Here is a 24,437-nt window from a genome sequence, read left to right on the forward strand (position 1 = left end):
GCTCAGCTGCAGGATTGCCACGCAAGCATCCGAAACAGTTGCAGTCGGTAGTCTGAGGAACGGGACTTGCAGTTTGCGGTGCAGACAGTCGACGCTCTCACGCTGGGGTGGAAGGACGCGACGGGTGATTTTACTTGATTTTGAATATCGGTGTAAGCTCCTTGCCGCCGTGACCCGTGACGATGGCCGAATATGGGAATGACCAGAAGAAGATGAAAACTGTGGTAAGAACTTATTTTAATCGTTTCTATTTAACGATAAATCTTTGTATTAACAGTAATTTTTATTATGAATTAAATATTTTTTAGCTGTAGATAGTTCCGTTTGTTTATGGCACTCCAGACTAAATGGTCTCGCTATACCGCCAATCGCCCAATGACCTACAATTTGACGCTCGTCAGTCGTCAGTCACTATAAACTGTATATATAATACTAGTTGTCTAATTAGAATTGTAATAAATTATAGGGTTTATAAACATATGAATGAATGTCACTATGTCAGGACTTAGGAAGGAGGGCTACATAGCCTACAAAGATGGCTTTTGTATTAATGTTTAAAAGTTTAAAACTTCTATGTATTAAAGGCTGGTGACTTGAGTGCTGTGGCAATATTTCCGTCATTGATGGAAATTGGAAGTCAGTATAGACTATGGTAGAATTGCCACTGCACTTGAACAAAATTGCCATTCATGCTTGAAAAGTAAGCCAATAGAATAGACATTCTGACCTAGTGAGTAATAGATGGGAATAAATTTATTTAGATTGTTCTCAATTTTACCATAAAGCGGTTGAAGTAAATAAAGTAGTATATAATACATATTACCCAGTAGTGCCAGTACTAAAATGCTTTGATTTGATTTACTGGATTAGATTCAATAAATTATTTATTGTTCCTAATGGAAAGTAGTAACTTAAAACATTTCAGTGGAAACTTGTGTCATTGAATGCTTAGCTCACTGGTGTGAGAGAATTGTATACAATAGTTGATAGAATTTATTTCTACTTTTATTATTAACTTAATTCAGCAATGAAGCTATCTTACATCCACCAGCTCAGAGTCCATTCTGTAAAATTAGGCAATAGCATAAGCCACTCGTGAACAAGGCTGAAATGCCTGTGCTCTGGGCTTTTCGATTCAGCTTGGGAACTTGATCAGTTCTGAAATATCAGCTGAATAAGAAATGAAAATTTTGTTCCAGATTTTATATCAAATTTGATACGTGGACTTTTTGGTATAGGTAAGGTATATCCGATATCCCCTCCTGATATCTGAATACAAGCCCAATAAATAATTCTTTACCTTTTTGAGTGCATTTGTGAATGTCTGGTCAATTTTGTTGAATGTTTGTTGAACAAAATTAGACTTGCCAAAGTATCACTAGTGGATACTAGTTTCAGAACTCTCATGCTAATAATCTAAAATCTCTTTAACAGTTTCCAATCTTGCTATAGTCAAGAAGAGTGTTTTTGTGCAAGTCTAAGTCAAAGTGAAAAATTTGATGTCGATTCAGAACATTTAGCAGCTGTCAATTGTCATCCATAAATTTTGAAAATGACTTGTAGGATAAATTTCTATTTGCTATTTTAAATATAATACATCAAATATTCTGAAATTTTATGCAGAATGAGTTGTGTACACCAGCTGAATTGAATTATAATTTTAAAATTGTAATGAATTGGGCAAGAACCATCCCAGAAAGCCTTTATATCACTGAAGCAGGGTGGCAGATGTGTGCACTTGAATTCTTGAACAATCTTGTAATAAAATGTTTAGAATTATTATTGAGAAGTTAAAGTTTTTGGGTTGGTTAACAGAGAGCTATGTCTATGTATCTTCATGAAGATGCATAATGCATATCAACAAGAAATGCAGAAAGGGTAACAGATTCACTGTATTACTATTTGAAAGCCACAAGTTTCATGGTTTTCAAATCTTCCTACCAAATAATGCTCAACTACATTTGGTAGGAAATAGATACCACTGAAGAAGTTTCTTATGATTAGCTGGCAGATGCTCTATGGACTGATTGATGGTTCATTTATGGTACAAAAATTATCTCGGAAAGTGTTAAAGGAACATTATTCGGGTATATATTAGCTATTTGACATAAGGAGCTGGAAATTTACTAGTGGATATCAGTAATTTAATCTTTTGAAGCTTTTCTATTCAAACTCAATAATACTAGCAATGCAATCAACTTGCATCCCTAAGATGTAATGAATGGTGAAGCTGATATACATCTAATTTTCCCTTCCTCATACCATTGTTAGTGCATTTTCTCATTTATGGAAAAAATGCACTATTGTGCTTGCCATGTCCGTCTGTCTGTCTGTCTGTCCATGACTTCATGTTTTCATCAACAAGAAAATGCGCTCTCTGTCACCCACTGCAGTGAGTACTGGGTTATATTTTTTCTATGATCACTTGAACTTGAATATAGCTCCTGTCAACATATTTAGCTATCCATCTGCTTCTGACAGTTGAAAATTTTTGGGGATTTTTAAGTCTTGTGCAGACCAATGATCTTGTGAGGCATGCCCAGAATGGCCACCATTTTAATGAATCTTGTTAATTTGGTCTTCACATTTATTTTGCCCTCATTCTCAAAAGTCAAATTTACTTTGAGACTTTAGAAAGATAACAATAAACATGTTAATGGACAAAGTAAATTTTTAATGTGTTCTTTCAAATTTTGTTATTTATAGTATGTGAAATGTGTAAGAATCATAATAGATGAATGTGGCATTATTTTAAAAATTGTATCAGGGAAATGGAAGGTAAATTGCTGACAGGAAAATTCTTTGCTCAATTACATACAATTAATTAAATTTTAACCAGTGGAAATTTCTGAGTAGTAAGTGATCATATATATTGCGGCTGAGCACGATTTTCTTCCTTGCAAAGTAATATTTGATTTTCCACGTGATGATTTGGAAGTTTCTTGGATTAAACGATAATGTATGATTTTGCCTTGTCACTTTGAGCTCGATCACCATGACTTGCAATGCATGCAGTTTATGGTTATCATTTCCGTCCAATATTATCTCACGCACGTGACTCGTAATGACTTGCAGTACTTGAATGACAGCATAACCAAAAACTCGATTTTGACACTCAAAATCACCGTTGACTTTCAGGTATCAAATTCTTATTTGTTCTGGACTAACCTTCAACCTTCTAATCTGGTTCAATACTAACTGCAAAACTTACCAACGATCGAAACACGATTGACGTGGTAACGCTGCTACCCAGAGAACGAAACTGAGTCTCATAGAAGCCGTTGCCTGTGGCAACTAGAAGTGCTGCTATCTATGAGGCCTTGCCCTGCTGGTATAAATATTTGACCACCAGAGCAGTGCTGACACTAGGTAAAGAGAGTCACGCGGCCAGGTAACCTCCAGTTACGTCTCCCTCTCATTACACTCGCTCCGCTACGCGAATTCAATAATTTTCACGAGCATCTTAATTGAGAAGTTATAACAACATGTCTAGAGCGAGACAGTTGACGGCTTCTGAGGTAAGTTCTATGTCTCTTCTCGTAAATTCCAGAATTTGGTTTGTCTGGCAAGTTTCGGCATATCGACTTCGTATTTGATTTATCCGAGGACCAGATCATTTTTATTTATCAAGGTGATCAAAGATTCGGTTAGTCTTCTGCATTTCGTTCCACGAAATTAAATGATACTTAGCCACGACAGTGTTTGCCTTTGCCAATTAAAACTTAGGTATTTTGATGAAGTATTCCGTTTTGCGAAAAAATATTTTTTTTACAGGTTGCTGAAATGCCATCATGTAGATAGATATCCAGGCTTTTCCAATGTCTTTTAAGCTTGAGTTCCAAAGCAGAGAATCAGATGTACAATAAGTTGATTCGTCTTGAAAATCTCTGTTAATCCACCTTGCGCGATTTTCTTTTCCATTTACTAACCAAGGCAATCTCACGAGCGTGAGGAGGTCCAAGGTCCTACGAGGATCCCCATTGTTTCTGCCCATTTTACCAGTGTTATTTGCATCAGATTACTGAAATGAGCTATCTGGGCATGAAACTAAATTTTAGTGAGCAAGTGTTTGAACTGATTACCTGTTACATTTTATTTCAATTCTGATATAAAAGCGATACTTTTTAAATAGATAAATTATTTTAACTGCATCTTTTATGACTGCAAACGGAAGTTTGTGTTTTCCACTTGCATAGCTTTAACATAACATTATATTGAAGAGACATTTTAAAAAGTTTATCACAATTTAGAACATATAAGAACATTATAGTCAGACCAATCAAGCCAGAAAACGCAACCAGTACCCGAGCCTTTTTTGGCTTGTTCTAGCAGGTACTATTTAAGGAAGTAAATATATTTTCTTGTACCTGAAACGATATTGTACACAGAAAAATTAGGAGTAAAATGAGCTGTTAGTTTGAACGTAATCGACACAAATTACTAACTGGTGTCCCAGCATGATCCTTCTTGGTATTCAATGATATCTTCATGAGCCATATGCATTGGGTTCTTTCTGTGCGAATTAGTTTTCGATTTGTGCACATGTAAGAGTTCGGTTCATTAGGATGTAATCAGTTCATCGAGGGTCTAGAGAACGAGTTTCTTCGATAAAGTGAAGAGCGAAAATTTAAAATTTTTACTTATTCAGCATGTTCACGGGCACTTTACTGTCAAAAGCTGGATTCTTCTGTACAAGTGTGCTATCTATGCTGATAGTGCATCGAAGATCGTTTGTGCTGATACTGCATCATATGTGTTCGTTATCGACGAATTTTCTAGTGAGAACGAATTGAATTTCTCTCCGGCTTTAAAATGAATTTTACCGGCTTTTGAAGTTATTAGGGAGAGTAACTCTTGAATTTATTCGCATGGCCTTGGTAACTCGTCGAGTAATAGTATAGTAGGAACTATCTTCGCATTTAAGAATCGGCTAGGTTTGGCCTGTCCCCGATTCCTGTACTTTTCGTGACTTATTCACAGATCTAAAAACTGACATTTTGACCAGATCTTTGTAACGGACTGTGGTTTGAAATCGTTACTGGACTTCCATTAGTTCAACCGTAGGGTACTAGGCATTTCAAGACTGAACATATGCTCCTGTATAGCCTTATCTAGTCTATTCTTGAACGTGTTCACTCTCGGAGCGTCAACAATTTCAGAGAGGCTGTTTCACATGTCATGAACAATGCATTTGCGAACGTTTCATAGCGTCCAGCAGGCTTGAAGCGACATTGCTGGCTATTGAGTGCTATGTATTACCTACAGAAGGCTTTGTATATGCTGTGTACGAATGATGGTAAAGTCCTTCACGTTTGAATTAGGTTATTGCTTAAGTGTTATTTTGTTAAAACAAATGTTGCTCTAGAATTGTGAGCGATGGAAAGATCTCCAAACGCAAGATTTTTAAGCTTTATGCTGTAATCTGAATAAAATGTTCTCCGAGCTCTAATCCAGCCTAAATCTTTTCGAACTCCATTCCAACCATGTATCTTCTGATTTCCAGATTCGATCTATTTAGCTATAGGGAATGGCGACTTGTTCAATGATCTATTATTTTAATGGATAGTATGTCCATCTCAATAGCTGTGAAAATTTTGAAAATTATATAGTTTCTGGGCCTAAAAGTATTGTTTATGAGATTTTGAACCTTGCACAGCTGAAGTAGTTTCGTTTCTGAGCTATCACGTCTTCTGGAATCTCGGGACCATAAGTTTGTGTAGCTGATTATGGCAGAATATTTACTAGCTCTATTAGAGACTGACGTACATCTTCTTAACTGAAAATGGATCTGCAGCTCGGCCAATCACAGTATTTTTTTCAGTAGCATTTCTTCCCTTATTAGTATAGACTAGTAAACCACTAGTCTCTTCAACTAGTACTACGTACTATAGACTAGTAAGCCAACTAGTCCTGCTGACATGACGGGGTGTTGTGGCGATTGTCTATTTCTTCTACTTTACTTACATGAGAGATATTTATTGATACATCATATTTTTTTATGCCGGTCTGCTCGATCTTTGGCTAAGAAGAACTAATACGTAAATTGTTTTAGATCTTAAGAAGTAGCGAAGTTTTACCAAGGTAAGAATGGCCAGGTAGGTGGCGAATACGTTCTGAATAGTTCGCAGGTGCACATGTCCTCTGTAGCTGATGACAAGCAGGTGTCCTCATTAAGATTATCAAGACACTTGCACTGCATAGACATACGTGGATACTGTGATTTCTATTTAGTATGGATTTTAATGTGTTGCATTTATTTCGATGCATTATTTATCATTTGCTCTGATGATATGCGTTGTACCGGTGAGAATGGAATGGTTTTCACCTTCGAAATGGAAAAAAATGTGCAGTTGTCGCTTCACTGCACCATTCATTCTCTTTGTGTCGATCCTTTCATTCGTTCATTCATTCACTGAAAAGCTCATTTACACGGCCTGCCATTCGTTGCTATTCCAGGCAACATTGAGGCACCTGCCAGTAATTGTGTATTGGGAATACATACGAAACTTGTATTTGGTTATGGCTTTCAATTCCGTTGAGGTAGTCCCATCTGATGCAACCTAAGATGACTTGCAAATGAGCGCTTTTTAGGCAATTTTAAATGATTAGTCAGCTCACTTGTAAATCCTGTTTCGGCATATCGAGCGATTTGGCTTTAAGACTCTGAGTAGCAAGAGGACAGGAATTTCACGTAATGACAGCATTTTAACCCTTGTCGGACTGTACAGTTACAAATGTACCCGCTCTAGTTACGATTGTAACGTGACAAAATTGTACAGTCTGATCAGGTTTTGGATTTTTAGGTATGACATGAACTTTAGTTGTAAGCGCTTTGAGTCTGCGTAGTTGAATGAATTTCGGAAATTTACCCGCCCGCAGCAGTTTAATTGGACATGTGATCTACGTTTGTCTCGTCATTAATTCGTTAATGGAGGTAATGTCATGACAATTTGAATTTTGAACGTTATTCCGTTCATAAAGAGAGAATCCAAAAGACTTTGGAAATATTTGGAATAGATGTTTTTTAATTACTAAGTCAACTTTCATAGCTAATAACTTACAAATTCTCGATTTTCAAAGAAAATTTTGGCTGTGCAGAGTGTAGACATTCTGTTATCGATCGTTATGCACGCGACAGCGTTGAAGCGGTTCCAGTTTTAAACTAATAGTATGATAATTCTGAAACGTGCAATCCTGCACGTTTCTCCTTTACCCGTATAATATCATTGCCGTCCCGAAGACCTTGGCTGAACATCGGTACTCAATTTTTGTCTAAGCGTTTATTATGCCGGCCAGATATGAAGTAAACATGTTGTACACGTACGACGTATTAAGTTTCTTGCTTCTTACCGCTCTTCAAAACATAGCCTTAAGCAAGTCAATGTTTAGACGAATGAAATTCAAATGGATTTGCTTTTGTTGCCTTCGGGGCAACTAAACAAAATTTAAAAATCCGAATTAAAGGTTTTCACGAAGAAATTAAAGACTTTCTGATTTAGGCCTTGTAGAATCATTGATCGTACAAATCAATTAATTTTATTGACATTAGCTTGTTAACTGATCAATTGTCATGTAACTGAATTACTTGACAGTAATTAGGTCAAGATTTTCGATGTTATTAAATAACTAAACTTGCGTAGTCATTGTTTGCTCGAGATAGCAAGTTTAACTGATGAATATCGTGTGATCATGTGGATTTAAGATAACTTAAAAAAATAGTGTGTAATGCAGCTTTTCCGATACATTAAGAACTACTAGTCATCGTGTTATCTTTTAAATGAAATTTTAAATTGATGCAAATTGACGCATAATCTGACTGCGTATCTGTTACTGGCTGCGACGTGGCATTGCTTTGTTTATAAATACTTGTTTATGTATCTATTTACACGTGATTGATGGCTTTATCTTCTACATTCCGTGTGCTGCATCATCCTGTGTTATCAGATAAGGGTTTTGATCATAATTGTAACCCTGAGAAGTGAATTTACTTATGATGATACAATAAAGCACGAATTATTCGAGGACGCCGGCTTAGCCTCAATGCAGCAAAGAACCACATTTAGTAATACGATACAGAACCACTTAAGTCGAATATTTGTTTGCTGTAACGGTTTGTACTTGTATCGAATCGCTGTGATAGTGTGCGCGGGACCGAATCTATTTTGGGAACAGGCCTCTTTTTGTTGGGTGTGCTGCGTTCAACCATTCATAAATTGTCTCGACGTAAACATTGAAGAGGGAGTTCGTGTTCGAATTGCAGACCGGTTAAGACGTGCAGTGACTCGAGTGTAGACTTGGGCCGCTTGACGCGGGACTTCTATCCGCTTCTTTACCTTCATTTAGTCTCTCTATCTCGGCATTGCGGCTGCAAATGAGATTATCAATCGTGGGTTTGGATTGAGAAATGGACAGTATATTATGGACTGTTGGATTTTTAGAGGCAAATATTTGTTACTTCGACTCTTTAAGACTTGAACACTTTTAAAGCAGGAGTATGATTTCTTCTTTACTTACGTTCATGGTTCGTGGGTTTTTGTTTTCTGGCAAAATGCGGCGAAACTTTACTTGATTTAATCGAGGCATCGCATACAGTTACATGAATAGTCGCCAATGATATTTTAATCTAAAGGCTATTTTCATCTAAATTAGTCATCTCTGGTACATTTGGATTAAGAAAATATTTTCAATAAGCTAAATGCGCTGAAAATCCACACAGTTTTGAATTCTAACCTAGAATGAGTTGTAGTTTAGTTTAGGTTCTGTCCATTATTTTAAAAACTTGATTCGCATCTGTGGTTGCGCATGAGGAAATGCGTGAGTACCGTACCACGTTTTCCATAACCAGCCACTTGATTATCTGACTTTTCGAACAACAAAGTATAACCCCCAGTGAAAATTTACAGACGCGGCAGCTTCTGATTTGGACTACCGGAAGCTGGGGCGACTCTAAATTTTGTTGGGGACGTTGATAAGCGCGAAAAAATTAGTCGTGGACACAGCCTGAACCGGCTGTCGAGAAATAGATATCCCATAAATCAAACATTGAAAAAAACGAGAATATGCGCGCAAAGCGACTGCACCAGCTTGCCCTACGTTAGAAATGTAGAGCGTTATAAAGGAGAGGAAATGGTTAAGGATTGCATCCTTGTGGCCGTGACGCTTGCGCTCGAGTGGTATAGTAACGATAGTGCCCCTCTGGTAGGCGTCTGAGATGGCCTTGCCATGGAGTTGTGTGGAGTTTGTCTAAGCAACCGAATCTATTTTGGGAACAGGCCTCTTTTTGTTGGGTGTGCTGCGTTCAACCATTCATAAATTGTCTCGACGTAAACATTGAAGAGGCAGTTCTAAATTGCAGACCGGTTTAGACGTGCAGTGACTTGATTGTTGACTGGGACCACTTGATGCGGGACTTCTAGCCGCTTCTTTTACCTTCATATATAGTCTCTTTCGGCATAGCGGCAGCAAATGCGATGGTCAATCGTTGATTCTGACTTTTCGAACAACAAAGTATAACGTTGATACGCGCGAGAAAATTAGTCTTGTCACAGTCGTGAATCGGCTGCCGAGAAATAGTTATCCCATAAATCCAACATAAAAAAAAACGAGAACGTGCGCGCAACGTGACTACTACTCGCCTATATGATAAAGCCCCCCCTGGTAGGCGTGCTGAGATGGCCTTGCCATGGAGTTGTGTGGAGTTTGTCTAAGCACGAACTTGTTCTGTACTCCCTGCACTGATGTTTGTCTCGTCTGGGAGCCGCCAACCCATGGTCACTTGAGTGTGAACCTTGAGGAGCTCTTGAATCTACCGCCAAGTGCGCAATTGCAACGCACAAGGTTGAATTCACGCTCATGAGCATTCTTGACTCGAGTTGAATTGTCTTAACTGTATGTTGATGCGAACAAAATATAGATGTAGAGAGTCCTTGCCATATAAATAAAATAGCAATTGGTAACTGAAAATAGGAATTGATAATTGAATACGTGATGTTCATATTCTGCATTTATTTGACATTCAAGTGCTCAAAAAGGCTTGAGTCATTGCGCAAATCGCGCCTCAAAATTTGGTTAATATAACCAACGTCATTCTGTTTCCTTAGTCAACATTTCTCTGCCTTCAAATCGAAAAATATGGCTCCTTGCTTGCCTTAAATATCCTCGAAAAATATGGCTCTTGCTTGCCTATATTCTCAAGCCTTACTTCTTTAGATATATTAATTTTATTGTTCTTGGTAATGTCACTGTAGATTAATAATCAGTAACTAATTTTCACAGTGTCAGAATACACAGCTTGGGTGTGAGTCTCTTTGGTGACGCAATTGCATTTAATTAAATTGGTTCCTTTATATCACCTCAATATGATAGGAGAATTATTGACGTGAAGAAAATCTTACGAATCGTACAAATTTGTAGATGTGTCTAGACATCTAACAAGAAACCTGGCTTTTGTTATCCCCTAATCTTGGCTTTAATGTGCTTGTTGCGCGATGTAACTTTACTCAAGGTTACATACAAGTGACCTTGCGTAGCTCAATGTAGTACAAGCTATGTATCGACAATGGAAAATATTGGACATACTAAGTGAGTTTATTCACGATGAACAATTTGTACAGCACCAAAGATAATAATTATATTAATTTCTGCACAATTTTGTCATAATTTAGGGTACTTTTTGCGAACCATACTCTTCAAAGCTTAGCGGCAAATTCTCTGCCAAATAGCATCAACATTCTATTAGAGGTTTAGCATCGCCGTTCTATATTTTTGTCCATTTGGCTTCATATCGGTAAAATTATTTTGGCGTCTCGTAGATTTTGTTTCACTTTCATCAATAATTGATTTTCAATTTATTCTAATTATTAACTTCTGAATTTTCTCAGTTCTCTATTACTTAATATTGTTCACGATTTTCTCATCTAATAAAGACCACTTGTTTTTTCTCTTGCAGAAGGCCACGAATGTGACGTTCCAGAGCGGCCACGTCACCCGCAACAAGCGTGGCCAAGTGATGGGCAAGAGAGGAGGCTTCCGAGGCTGCACCGTCTGGTTCACTGGTCTCTCAGGAGCCGGTGAGTTGACATCCGATGATTTACGTGTTGAACTGGTCTCTCAGGAGCTTGTGAGTTGATGTCCAATGATTGAAGTGTTGAACTGGTCTCTCAGGAGCCGGTGAGTTGATGTCCAATGATTGACATGTTCAACTGGTCTCTCAGGAGCCGGTGAGTTGATGTCCGATGACTGACATGTTCAACTGGTCTCTCAGGAGCCGGTGAGTTGATGCCCGATGATTGACATGTTCAACTGGTCTCTCAGGAGCCGGTGAGTTGATGTCCGATGATTGACATGTTCAACTGGTCTCTCAGGAGCCGGTGAGTTGATGTCCAATGGTTGACGTGTTCAACTGGTCTCTCAGGAGCCGGTGAGTTGATGTCCAATGATTATTTTTGCTTGTATTACAGGCAAGACGACGTTGAGTTTTGCGCTGGAAGAGTACCTCGTAGGTCGCGGCATCCCAGCGTACGGGCTGGACGGCGACAACATGCGTACGGGGCTGAACAAGAACCTCGGCTTCAGCGACGACGACCGTGAGGAGAACATCCGACGTGTGGCGGAGGTCGCTAAACTTTTTGCCGATTCCGGGGTAGTGTCGCTCTGCTCCTTCGTGTCACCCTTCGCTAAGGCGAGTGTAAAATAGTATTTAATGAAAATTAATGAAAGTAAAATGGGATTTTTTTATGAAGTGTACTAGTGTGTAATGGTTTGATCTACCCCTTACGGAGAATTTACACGTTTTATCAATATACTGAACCTTTGCCTCGGTTTATAATTCAACTTTAAAAATGCTACGAAGCGTGCCTGACGAAGCGGCAAATGTTACAGGATCGTCAGGTAGCACGCGAGCTGCACCAGGCCGTCGGTCTGCCGTTCTTTGAGGTGTTCGTGGACACGCCTCTAGAGGTGTGCGAGCAGCGTGATGTTAAAGGCCTCTACAAGAAGGCCAGGGCTGGACTTATTAAAGGTTCGTGGTATTTGTTAACGTAATATTGTTTTTAATGATAAATAGAATTGTTCGTACACAGCGTGAAAAGAGTTTTGTGAATGCATATCACTATCACCTGATGAGAACCACTCAAAAATATAAATTTTGCCTACTTCGTCGAAGTCTTTCGTAACAATCTCAAATCGAGTCTCGATAAAATTTCGGTGGCGCTCGCCATGTGTTCTTTTAAGGACTTACAGAGATTTAAATACTCGTTTGCATAGATTTAATTTGTATGATTGCAGGGAATGCGGACAATTGTATTGAATTATTTACCTACTGGTGAAATAAAAAGTATTTTGAGCCCTTTTTTGAATTGATTATGAGAAAGAAATTCATGCTTCTTGTTAAGAAACCAGTACGTAAACGTTTTTACTTCATCTCTTTATTTTTTTTTCAATTGAGCAATTAAACTCCTGCCAATACCTATAAAATCCAGGATTTTCGAATATCGTGTCTTAACTTCATAATAAACTTGAAATATTTGAGTACTCTACGCGAGAGACGTTCCAGATGATTTGTAGCATTACAGTGGATATTTCCCGGACATTTATCATGGATATAAGTGAAATGCATGTGTTTTCTTAACGTTATCTTGACGTACTATCGCTCGCATTTTGTACAAGGTTGTAACACGATTTTATGGTCGTATCATGCCAAGATCATGTGAATCCCTGCCTGCTCCCGTGTTCTGTTGGTGATAGGCACATGTCATAAGGAGTTTAGCCGAGTCATCTTTATTATCTTTTATCGTTATCAGCGTCCTTGAGGCTGTTACTCTCATGCTCCCACATGACGCCAAAATCGATGCACTTCTAACGGTATAGATAACTATCTCCCTATACGCGATAAGTTAATTCACACTGCGCGTAATTCCCACACGCATAACTTGGGCATATAAATTCTTATGATAATGCGCACTACAGTAATTACGTGCTAAAAGAAATAATCGATGGAAGGCTCTGGATGGAATACTTATGAACTTGGTCAATGCCACGTTATTAAGCATCCTGGTTCTGTGTCGTAATTTATGACTGCGCCTAATGGACATGATTATGAACTTCCCAATCTCAATAGGCCTGTAATTCCGGAACTTAGAAGATGAATAACAATAATAAGGATAATGAGTGAATGTTAAGTTGAATCCGCTTGGATGATGACTTAATGTTTTTATGTATTCAGGCTTCACCGGTATTGATGGCCGCTACGAAAAGCCCGAGAACCCGACCATTACGGTGAAGACCGCCAACTCTGCAGTCGGGGACTGCGTGCAGCAGGTCGTCTCCGTACTGCAGGAACACGTAAGAAGTCTCATAATTAATTTTTGAGAAATATTCATATGAAGATAAATCAGTTATTCTGGTACTAGTTTGGTTATTCTGGTACTAGTTTGAGCTTCAATTAAAATTGAAATATCCAGGCAAAAATATAAATTTGGAGTACAAGTCTAGTAGATCATAATGTCGAACATTTTAGTTTGATTTGCTTCCAATTGGCTGTAATTTTATGGACGTGTGAGACGGTTTTGCTGTGCCTGTTCCTGACTTCTGATTCAAGACACGTCGTAAATTATATTCGATCTAACAATCGCGTAATATCGTCGCCTTCAACTAATTTGCATTGAATCATCCTGATTCAGGAAAACTCGCTCAAAACTACATTTGTCACAATATCTGGTGTTCGTTGTTTGCACTCAGAATTTCGCAAAAACGTTCATTCACATTCATAGCAAAAATTCATTCAGTCATTCACTGTCTTTGATCAGAGGCTCTAATTTGCCGTTAAATTAGTGTTGTGGGCTCAGGATTTCGCGGCTTGATGCTTCAAGCTATATAGTACCCTATGTACCTTGATTTCGTAGTGTTTGATATCTCGTGGTCTTATCATTTTTGTCCCACATTAAGGAGGAAAATCTCGGTTTCTCTCTTAGCGTGCTAGATACTATGATTGTTTTATCTTACTGCCGTTACTTATAGTATTAAAAGTAAAGAAATGAGGCTAAGAACTTATGATGTCACCGAATTACAATGTGGTGTTGTATAGTATATATAAGTGTTTTCTCGGACACTGTTTGCCATCTATATTTTGATAAATATTGTTTGAAATATGTGGGAGTATATGTCGGGACTAATTAAAGTTGGAGTATTATTTCATGCATATATCATTTTTCACTCCATTATAGCTGCATTGACGATATCATTAGAACTCGTTGAGAAACCTCATCTGAATTGCTTCTCTTCCATCCCAAATGCTGCATTACAGGGCATCGTGCCTTATTGCCTCGTTCGGGAGCCGGTAAGTGTTTGGTCGTTGATTACTATTATTAGTGTTACGAACTTGCCGTCCTTAACCCTCTACCGCCGTAAGTCACTCTCCGGGAACATAACTTTCAACTTAAATTATACTACGTAAACTATTGAGTTTAGCAACCTGAGGACGTTTTTACGCGACAGAACATTTTAAAATTGTCGTACGTGGCGGCAACCATCAGTGCTAGTCATTTTGCTTTCACTAGAACGTATCCTTTTTGGGAAGTAGGCTTGTGACAATATTGCTTCGGTTACTCTTTTTAGGCGGTAGAGGGTTAACAGTTCCTCATTTCCTCCTCTTAGTATACGGTTGTCTAAAGGCGGTGGCTCTCAAACTGGGGGACACGAGTCCCTGGGGAATTTCAAATTATATTACCTATATTATTTTTCATTTTTTGGGTGTAATTGTAATGACTGTTCACTCGGCCATTTTTCAAATGTTAAAATATTGATGTTACGTAAATAAGAGCCTGTTGCAGCATTTTATTTTGAGGAACAAGGTGAAAAGTTCGAGAACCACTGCTTCATGTAGTTTGATCTGCATTTCTTTTCCTGTTAGCGCGTTCCTGGTGTTGCTACGTAGATGCTTATCCGTTTGCATGCTAATTTATTTCTTTGGTTTCAAGTTCTTCATTATTCGTTGAATTCTTGTTCACACTGATGTTGTGTGAACAAGAATTGTTTGTTGTGTGAACCCACACTTGTTACTTTTTTCTGTAGTGTCGTGCGTTGGTGCTTTGTGCATTTGTAAGTGTCGTGCGTTGGTGTTTCGGAACGTCTAGAATCTAGATGATGCTTACTTATTATTTTTTAATATTTCTTAATAATTAGTACACAGGTCAGGTGGGTTTTGGCTCGTCGTCTTACTAACATTGGTGAATTCAAAACGCGTTTGAATCGCGAGTTATTTGTTCTACTTGTATCCATGAGGTTAATATTATACTCATGAAATTTAAACTTAAACTTAAGCTTTTGTGTTGCTACCCTAACAAAATTTAGAGGAATTTGCTACTATGCATTAGGGCCGCTTAGGACTCGGGGAGCACGTTAATCAGCACCTCTACGTCCGCTTCGGCACAAAGTTTGAAGGGCAACCTCTAGGCAGTTAATTTCTAGTTCGGTATAACTCGGCTCGACCAACCCTTGTCATACTCTCAGGCGACTGTAAAGTCGGAAAGGAGATTCTGACTAGAAACTCATTTCGATCGGTTGGCCAAGTAGACCCAGAATAACTTGGCCCCGAGTGTAGTGACTATTTCTTCCGAAGCCGAGGCGGTCCCCGGATTTTGTTAGGGTATTAGTTTTATACGTGTTCAATTAAAACGGGAGATGTCCTGCAATTATTCATAGAGAAACCAACTCTTAACTGTACAAGGTTTATGTAAATGCAGAGTTTGTATAGCCTAAGCTGTTTGAGGAGCTATATTTGTATCATCCATATATGAAGATTCACTTGCTACATTCGATAGTATTTTACTGATGAACCTGTTGGTGTAAATTTTGATCGTACTGCAATCAATACAATCAGGTTCCAACTTTAGTCACATTCTTAAAACGGGATAAGTAATTTTTTCTTGACAGTTGTGTATTGATATACTTTTCAATTCATGAAGAGGCGCGCGGAAAGTCCGTCAGAAATATTCACTAATTAAAGAAATAGATGCCGAGTACTGCTGTGAATATTTTTGAGATTTTATTGTGTAGATTTCACTAATGGACCCTGGGTACTGATGTGAATATTTTTGAGATTTTATAGTGTATATTTCACAAATGGACCCAGGGTACTGATGTACTGATGTGAATATTTTTTAGATATTTTATTGTGTATATTTCACAAATGGACCCAGGGGATCGTGTCGTACGCTACCCTGGACCAAGTGCGAGAGTTGGCCGTGCCTGAGAACGAAGTGGCAGCAGTGCTGGCGCGCACCAAAGACATGCCATCTGTTGAGATCTCTGAGCTCGACCTGCAGTGGCTCCAGGTGACTTAGCCTTCCTACTTTATTTCCTATCAGAGAAGGAATATTTCATCTGAATAATATAAATATTCCTACTTTATTTTATATGAGAGAAAAAAGATTTAATTTGAATATTATAAATAATATTTTGAATGATGTATAATAATGTTGTATTGTAATAGTACCAAATTAACTTGAGAGAATTAATGAAATTTGATTGTAGATATTGTTCTAATTAGGTGAAGTCCGGATTGGATTTAATTAAATAATAATTAAATAATCCGGTGAAATCCGGATTGATGGACGAATTAATGAAATTTGAATAGATGTTGTTCTAATTAGGTAAAATCCGGATTGATGGTTATTAGGAGGAAATCTTGCTTGAGATCACTGTGGCTTTAGGGGGCATCATTTTCATGCCTGCACTGAGGCTTGGTTGAAATGTAAAAATGTACAATTTCATTATATTTCCTGGTTTTAGGTTCTTTCAGAAGGTTGGGCTACGCCTCTATCTGGTTTCATGACTGAAAAGGAGTATCTGCAGGTAAAGTGTCCTATTTGATTTATTCATCAACCAGTTTCATGCTATTTATTAAGAGAATTCCTTGCTGTGCAAAACTATAAACTTGAAAGCCCTTTTAGTGTCGCATGATCCGTCAAGGAAGTTAGCGAAGTTGAAAGTTTGCGTAACAATATACGTACATAAATAATATTTTTACATGAGATTTTTTGTTTTGTTCCGGAACAACGAGGCTGACTGTTAAATTGCGTAATCTATGTTGAATAAGCTTCAATATATTACCGTTACTTTTTTATGCATCTTTTGTGCTACATACATACTTTTTATGCATCTTTTTTTTACATACTTCACGTATTCAAAGTTGCAAAAAAATTCAATATATTTTCATTTTGTTTTGGTGCATCTTTTATTTTGAAACGTAAAGACTGTTGGTTACTTCACGTTTTTAATCTCAATAATTTTGAACAAATTGATTAATTTTTGTGTGTAAATAATTAAATAATCCGGTGAAATCCGGATTGATGGACGGATTAATGAAATTTGAATATAGATGTTGTTCTAATTAGGTGAAATCCGGACTGATGGTTATTAGGAGGAAATATAGCTTGAGATCACTGTGGCTTTAGGGGGCATCATTTTCATGCCTGCACTGAGGCTTGGTTGAAATGTAAAAATGTACAATTTCATTATATTTCCTGGTTTTAGGTTCTTTCAGAAGGTTGGGCTACGCCTCTATCTGGTTTCATGACTGAAAAGGAGTATCTGCAGGTAAAGTGTCCTATTTGATTTATTCATCAACCAGTTTCATGCTATTTATTAAGAGAATTCCTTGCTGTGCAAAACTATAAACTTGAAAGACCTTTTATTGTCGCATGATCCGTCTAGGAAGTTAGCGAAGTTGAAAGTTGGCATAAAAATATACATAAATAATATTTTTCCATAAGATTTTTTGTTTTGTTCCGGAACAACGAGGCTGGCTGTTAAACTGCGTAATCTATGTTGAATAAGCTTCAATATATTACCGTTACTTTTTTATGCATCTTTTGTGCTACATACATACTTTTTATGCATCTTTTTTTTACATACTTCACGTATTCAAAGTTGCAAAAAAATTCAATATATTTTCATTTTGTTTTGGTGCATCTTTTATTTTGAAACGTAAAGACTGTTGGTTACTTCACGTTTTTAATCTCAATAATTTTGAACAAATTGATTAATTTTTGTGTGTATGTACAGTTGGTGGTTACTTTATTAAGCTCAATTATTTCGAATATATTAATTTTTGTGTGTATGTACAGTTGGTGGTTACTTTATTAAGCTCAATTATTTCGAATATATTAATTTTTGTGTGTATGTGCAGTGTCAGCACTTCGGTGCCCTGTACGACGACGGGGTGGTGAACCAGTCCATCCCCATCGTGCTGCCCGTCTCCTCGGCCGACAAGGAGCGAGTCGCGGGCTGCGAAGAGCTCTGCCTGCGCTACCAGGGCAGACCTGTGGGCATCATCAAGCATCCTGAGTTCTACAATCATAACAAGGAGGAGAGATGCGCACGCCAGTTTGGTGAGCATTTTATCTGTTATGTTGTTGCAATATCTGTGTTATTTTATCGTGTTATCGCTGTCACAATAAAAAGGGAAGGAGGCATCCGGCAGTTTGGCGAGCTTCTGGTCCATTTGAAAAATGATTTGGCGCATGGAAATAAATTCACGAAGCGGCTGTGACGATTTTTTTTAAGATGCGAATTTTTTGGCTATATGTATACATGATAATGCGTGAATGAATATTGTTGAAGACTTGACAATGAGAAGAAATGTACTCCCAAAATCTCATTTTCAATAGACTTCAACAAATTACGCTTATTAAAATAAGAGTTTCTTAGACAGACTGCAATTTGTGAACCATTATTTTCGTTCTTTCAATATGATATTTTTGATATATTAAATCCTACATGTGTCTTCATTGTGGTACAATTTTGTGTTCATTCTTTAAAGGAACGATCACCCTTAATCATCCGTACATCAAGATGATCTACGAGAGCGGAGACTGGCTCTGTGGTGGACCAACACTTGGTCTGGAGAGAATCCGGTGAGTTGCTGTCTTGTGCAGTACGGCGCCCCTCTTTTAACGAGGGGGTCCTGTTTTGTGATGCATATTAAGTAGTTCAATTTACAATTTAATTATCACCGGTGAGTTATTTTCTTGCGAAGTACGGCGTCACTCTTTTAACGACAGGGTCCTGTTTTGTGATGCATATTAAGTAGTTAAATTTACATTGGAATCATCACCGATGAGTTGTTTTCTTGCAAGGTACGGCGTCACTCTTTTAACGACAAGGTCCTGTTATGTGATGAATAGGTATTAAGTAGTTCAATTTACAATTTAATTATAACCAAGGAGTTATTTTCTTACGAAGTACGGCGTCACTCTTTTAATGCTAAGTGTCCTGTTCTGTGATGAATCAAAACTATTTTAATGTATGTTAGGATGAACACGGGCAAACTCGAAATTCCGAAGTTCGTTTGTATATGAATTCAACTTCAAGCTGATGCTCACATATCAGTTAATGTTTACCATCAAATCCCGCAGTGCGTAGTAAGCATCGCTCATAGATGGATCGCGCATAAGTTTATTATTTTGATTCTTTGATTTATTCTTTGTCGACTTCTCAATGATATAGTGCGATTTAGAGCATTTACTGTGAAGTAGATATCGTATCTCGGATTTGGGCGAAATTCTCAGTGAAGTTTCCTGAGCAATTTCGTCCCACAGGGTAAATTTTTTCTTAAACCATAATGAAAATTCTGCCATTGTATTTTTTTTATTCATTTCGTACAACTGACATTGCTTGCAGGTGGAACGATGGCCTAGACCAGTATCGCCTGACGCCCGTAGAGCTGCGCGCTAAGTTCAGGGAGATGGGCGCTGACGCAGTCTTCGCCTTCCAGCTGCGCAATCCTGTGCACAACGGCCACGCTCTCCTCATGCAGGTTGGTGCCTAACAGTAGAATATTAAAGGTTTTAAGATTAATTGCTAGCAGAGCAGTCTGGCGATCAAAATCGTTTTCAGTAGCAAGATGATAATCGACTAATAAGTAATAAGTATTCTGATGAAAAGGTTAGGAAAAAGTTCCAGTGCCTAATAAAAATGGCGTTATTCAGTATTAGTCGTGGACATATTGCTAGATTACATCTTGTATCTTCCGATAACATTAGAGTAAACATCAATAACTGCATAAAATCACTTCTTTATTCTAGAACATTATAGTAAACATCAATAACTGCATCAAATCACTTCTTTATTCATTCTAGAACAATCATTCTATCATTTATTCTGAATTCTAAATCATTTATTCTAGAACACAAGAGAGCGGCTGATCAGTGAAGGCCACAAGAAGCCCGTGCTGCTGCTGCACCCTCTGGGGGGTTGGACCAAGGATGACGACGTGCCTCTGGACACCAGGATGAAGCAGCACCACGCTGGTAATGTTCCACTCGCATGAAGTGCGCTTGATTATAAACTAAATGTATTTTAAACACTAGGCATTGACCCTGCCTGTGTTAATAGCCTAAGTGAATATTTTGGCGCAAAATTCGAAACTGCATGCTCTAGCCTTTTGCTGAGCAATCCAATATGAATAGAGAACATATGATAACTTCAAATGTTACAACTTTATTCTAGAATTATGGAGTGATATTTTTTTGTCCTTGGATGGTTAAAGTTATTGAAACCTTGCAAACATTTTGGAAAGCTGGGCAGAATTTTTAACCTCCCAGCTATAATTCCTGATGATATTATGATGTTTGCCTACCTGTGTCTCAAAGTTCGTTTTTAGATTCACCTCGGCAGTCGTCATTGCTATTAGTGTCAGAAAGCTTGATATCTATAGTTACAATTTGTAGATATAGTTAATAGATCCATTCGACGATTGTATTCCATTACTAAATGTGATTTTGTGCATCCAGTTCTCGAGGAGGGAATTTTGGACCCAGAGACCACAGTGCTTGCGATCTTCCCTTCGCCGATGATGTACGCTGGTCCCACCGAAGTGCAGTGGCACGCTAAGGCGCGCATGTCAGCGGGCGCCAACTTCTACATCGTTGGTCGTGATCCCGCCGGCATGCCCAATCCTGACACAGGCAAGGATCTCTATGATCCTACACACGGGCGTCGTGTGCTGGCCATGGCTCCTGGGCTCGCTCAGCTGGAGATTGTGCCCTTCCAGGTACTGAAATTGATTTATCTGAGTGACTGCATTACTTTTACAGATTTATTATGCAGTCTTTTTTACTATTCTATCAGCACACTAGCTCATCTTGTATTTTTTGATTGAATTTCGGTCTTCTCGGTCTCCTAATTACATAAAACTCAAGTTTCTTGATTTGCTCCTTCCTCCTATTATAAACAAAACTGGAGGATATTTTCACTTAGTAGATGTCCCAGCCATAGCTCCGCATCAACTAAAAATGAGCTTGGTTGACGTTTTCTATCTTTTCCAGGTTGCTGCTTACGACAAAACAGTCAACAAGATGGCACTCTTCGATCCATCAAGAAAGGACGATTTCCTCTTCATTTCTGGCACAAAGATGCGTTCGCTCGCCAGATCAGGCGAAGATCCTCCTGAGGGCTTCATGGGCAAGAAGGCGTGGCAGGTGCTCTGCTCCTACTACCAGTCACTCAAGCAGTAGCGCGCAACTGCAAAGATGCCGGACAACAGAGGAAACAACTAGCATTTTTAGAAAGGACTTTACCTGCTCAAGGCAGGTTTTAAAATTTCAGCGCAATTCCTGCTAGCCAGATCTGTGTTCCCGTGTCCGAATTAAAGTTACGTTTTAAAATCATCTGACTGCAGTAGCAAGAAGACTGCTAACATTATTGAATTAGATCTTTTCTGCATCATGCATTTTTTAATAATTAGAAGTGCAACTATCGAAAAGTAATGATGTTGCATATTTTTAATGATTGCGTATAAGAACTTTTAAAAGCAATTGGTAGTTTGAAAACGGTAAATTTCGTTAGCCCGCTTATTCTTTCAACTGTACTTCCCTGCTGCGATCGCTTAATTTAGTTGAGCAATTTTTACTCCTTCCAACTCATTGACAAAGTTCTGATTGAAAGCCCGAATTTAGCTTCCAACTCTCGAAAAAATCAAGTGTTTGCATTATATCTCACTTTGGATGGAAGTTACTAGGGTTATCATTCGAACTGCAATTTCTAAGTTATTCCTTCCATTAACAATTTTCAAAAGTGAAAAGATTTGATGCAAGTTTTTAATTTCCTTGTCTCTTATTGTGCTGATTATTGAGCTGCTGTGCTTGGGATATAATTCTAATTAGCATATAGTCGAATGATTTTAAATTGTGATCTGTTGATAGATTATTTGTAGAACAAATTATATGCGCCACGAAAGTTATTGTTGTGGACCTCCAGCAATTTGATTGAACTGCGTTTTGGCCAGAGCTTTTTATTAGCTTGCTAGCTACAAGGCTCTACAACTTAACCCTCCACTTTTCCTTTTATTCTACTTAATGGGGAATTTCTCATCATTGGCTTTGAGTGAAACAGGGCAGAGGCTCTCAGACCTCGGGGTGCAATTATTATTCAATAAATTATATAAGTATAAATAATTGATAAGCTTTGTTACTGTCTTTTACATTCTATTTTAAAAATGAGAAACCATGTTTCTGAAGTCATTATTTTGGCAGCATCAATCTACTCGCCCACTATCTATCATGAGGTTTTATCATGTGTTGGCCCACATCTACTTAGATGTTCAATCCAGATAAACTTCTATTCACTTATTTTTATTTAAGATTCCCGCTCGTTATTTTTCTCATATTCACACCGCATGTGTTTCATTGGCACAGCCATTACAATTACCGCTACCCGGTATGTCATTCCTTCTAACGATCATTTTTCCTTGTGCCACTGCCATTGTATTGGTTTTATTTTTTTCAAGTATTGCAGGATGATGTATACCACAAAAGTATTGGCTAACCAAGCGCTAATGAAGAAAGCGTCTCTTGCATAAATTAACTGTCGATAAGCTAGATTAATTATGTTCGAGTCTGGACCGTTATTTGTTCATGTATTTTTTATATTTACATCTTTAGAAAAGCATTGATTTACAAACTGATTTACGCGCATTTCTGTTTAGTCTTTTGATTAAAAAAAAGATTTGGTCATGGAATCAAGTTTTAGGTGCCAATACAGTTTCTTGTTGAAAAAGTCAATTTATATGTCCCCAGTTGGAAAGCGACGTGTAGGTACCAAGTGTCGACGTCTCTGCATGATTTCAATATGGCTATATTTTTTTTATCTGATGAAATCTATCAATAAATGAATGTCGAGACTGTCGGCTGAAATACAGGAGACGCTGCTGAACCATACTTGTTGCAAGTGTTCAAACCATCAAATGTTTTTTTTTTGCCGATTTAATATTCTAGGTTATGAGTGTCAGTCGATTTTCGACGACGTAAATGTATATCAATTCATTTTAATGTGCAATATTATACTTTCTCATTTGGTTGCGTAAAAATAACTAGTCTGTTGTTGTAGTTTCGCTTATTCTTCGCTGGGTTTCGGGCCGACACGAGTTCTAATTTTAAAATATGTTATTCAACGTTAATATTGCACGAATCGCTAAAATCCGCCAGATGGCATTAGAACCAAAGATGTCAGATTTATTAAGTTTCTCCATTCACACGAATTAACTCTACTGCAAAGACGCCTTCCTATTTCCTATATCATTTAGACCAATATTAACATGAAGGTTGGCTTGACGATTTATCTTTTGCTCGTTAATTTTCTTAATTGTTGGCGTTTTCATTTCTGTTTGCAGCGTGTTGCTTTGTTAGTTGTCGGTCAACCATAAGTCTTGATCATTCCTCGAGTATCACTGTCCGTTTTATACTTTTTATATTGATTAGAGTTGGCACGATGATTACTGTCCATCCCGTGTCAATACTAAAAGCCAAACATCTGCATTCGAGTACATTCATTCTTGTTAACAGTTTCATTTCTAACCAAACGAAGAAATAACTATATTGTACAAAAGATTTATGGCCTCAATAGATTGAGGTTGCACCAAACCAATCCCTACCAAACAATGGAATAAACGAGCGATAAACTAAGTGTTGTGATCAATTCTGTTTGTAAATCCTTCACCGTCTCAGTGGATGGACGTGATGTGTGAACATTCCTGCAATTTTCCATTTTTCCGAGAAGTTAACAACTCTGGAATACAAGATGTCAATTGAATAAAAAATGTTCTCAATCTTTCATCGGCAAGCAATTAGATCAATTATCAAAATATTTGAACCGCATTTCAGTTGATTAAGAGCTTAGGTTATTATTCGGAATAATTTGAATAATCCTGGATTATACACGCTAAAATAAATCTCGACAAACTTTCATTCATGGACGCTCATGTAAATTACCAAGATACTTATTAAATTCGTTCATTTGGGGGCTATTATTTCACTGAGTATATTCGTATTTACCGGAGAGGTTGTATGATCCCCCACCAGTTCGAGGTCACCATTGTTACATTGTAATAAATTATTCCTTCAGTTACCTGGCATATTTCATATTCGTCTAACATTTGCCTG

General features: G+C 37.8%; 1 protein-coding gene across 3 annotated transcripts; it reads left to right on the forward strand.

The window, feature by feature from the left end:
* On the forward strand, positions 1-23,960 carry LOC108679356 (bifunctional 3'-phosphoadenosine 5'-phosphosulfate synthase). 3 transcript variants are annotated; one of them, XM_018167965.2, is made up of 14 exons: positions 1-224; positions 10,949-11,069; positions 11,460-11,680; positions 11,881-12,019; positions 13,223-13,341; positions 14,303-14,335; positions 16,197-16,331; positions 16,789-16,851; positions 18,188-18,389; positions 18,821-18,914; positions 19,681-19,816; positions 20,186-20,309; positions 20,793-21,052; positions 21,327-23,960. In XM_018167965.2, the coding sequence occupies exons 1-14, from the start codon at positions 183-185 to the stop codon at positions 21,513-21,515; spliced, it is 1,878 nt and encodes a 625-aa protein (XP_018023454.1). In that variant the 5' UTR covers positions 1-182; the 3' UTR covers positions 21,516-23,960. The 3 variants fall into 3 exon arrangements, with proteins under 3 accessions (XP_018023454.1, XP_018023457.1, XP_018023456.1); XM_018167967.2 differs by lacking the exon at positions 1-224 and adding an exon at positions 3,365-3,518; XM_018167968.2 differs by lacking the exon at positions 14,303-14,335.
* Positions 23,961-24,437: the final 477 nt, after the last annotated feature.

This window comes from Hyalella azteca, unplaced genomic scaffold (assembly GCF_000764305.2).
Source record: "Hyalella azteca isolate HAZT.00-mixed unplaced genomic scaffold, Hazt_2.0.2 contig14857, whole genome shotgun sequence".
Lineage (NCBI taxonomy): Eukaryota > Metazoa > Arthropoda > Malacostraca > Amphipoda > Hyalellidae > Hyalella > Hyalella azteca.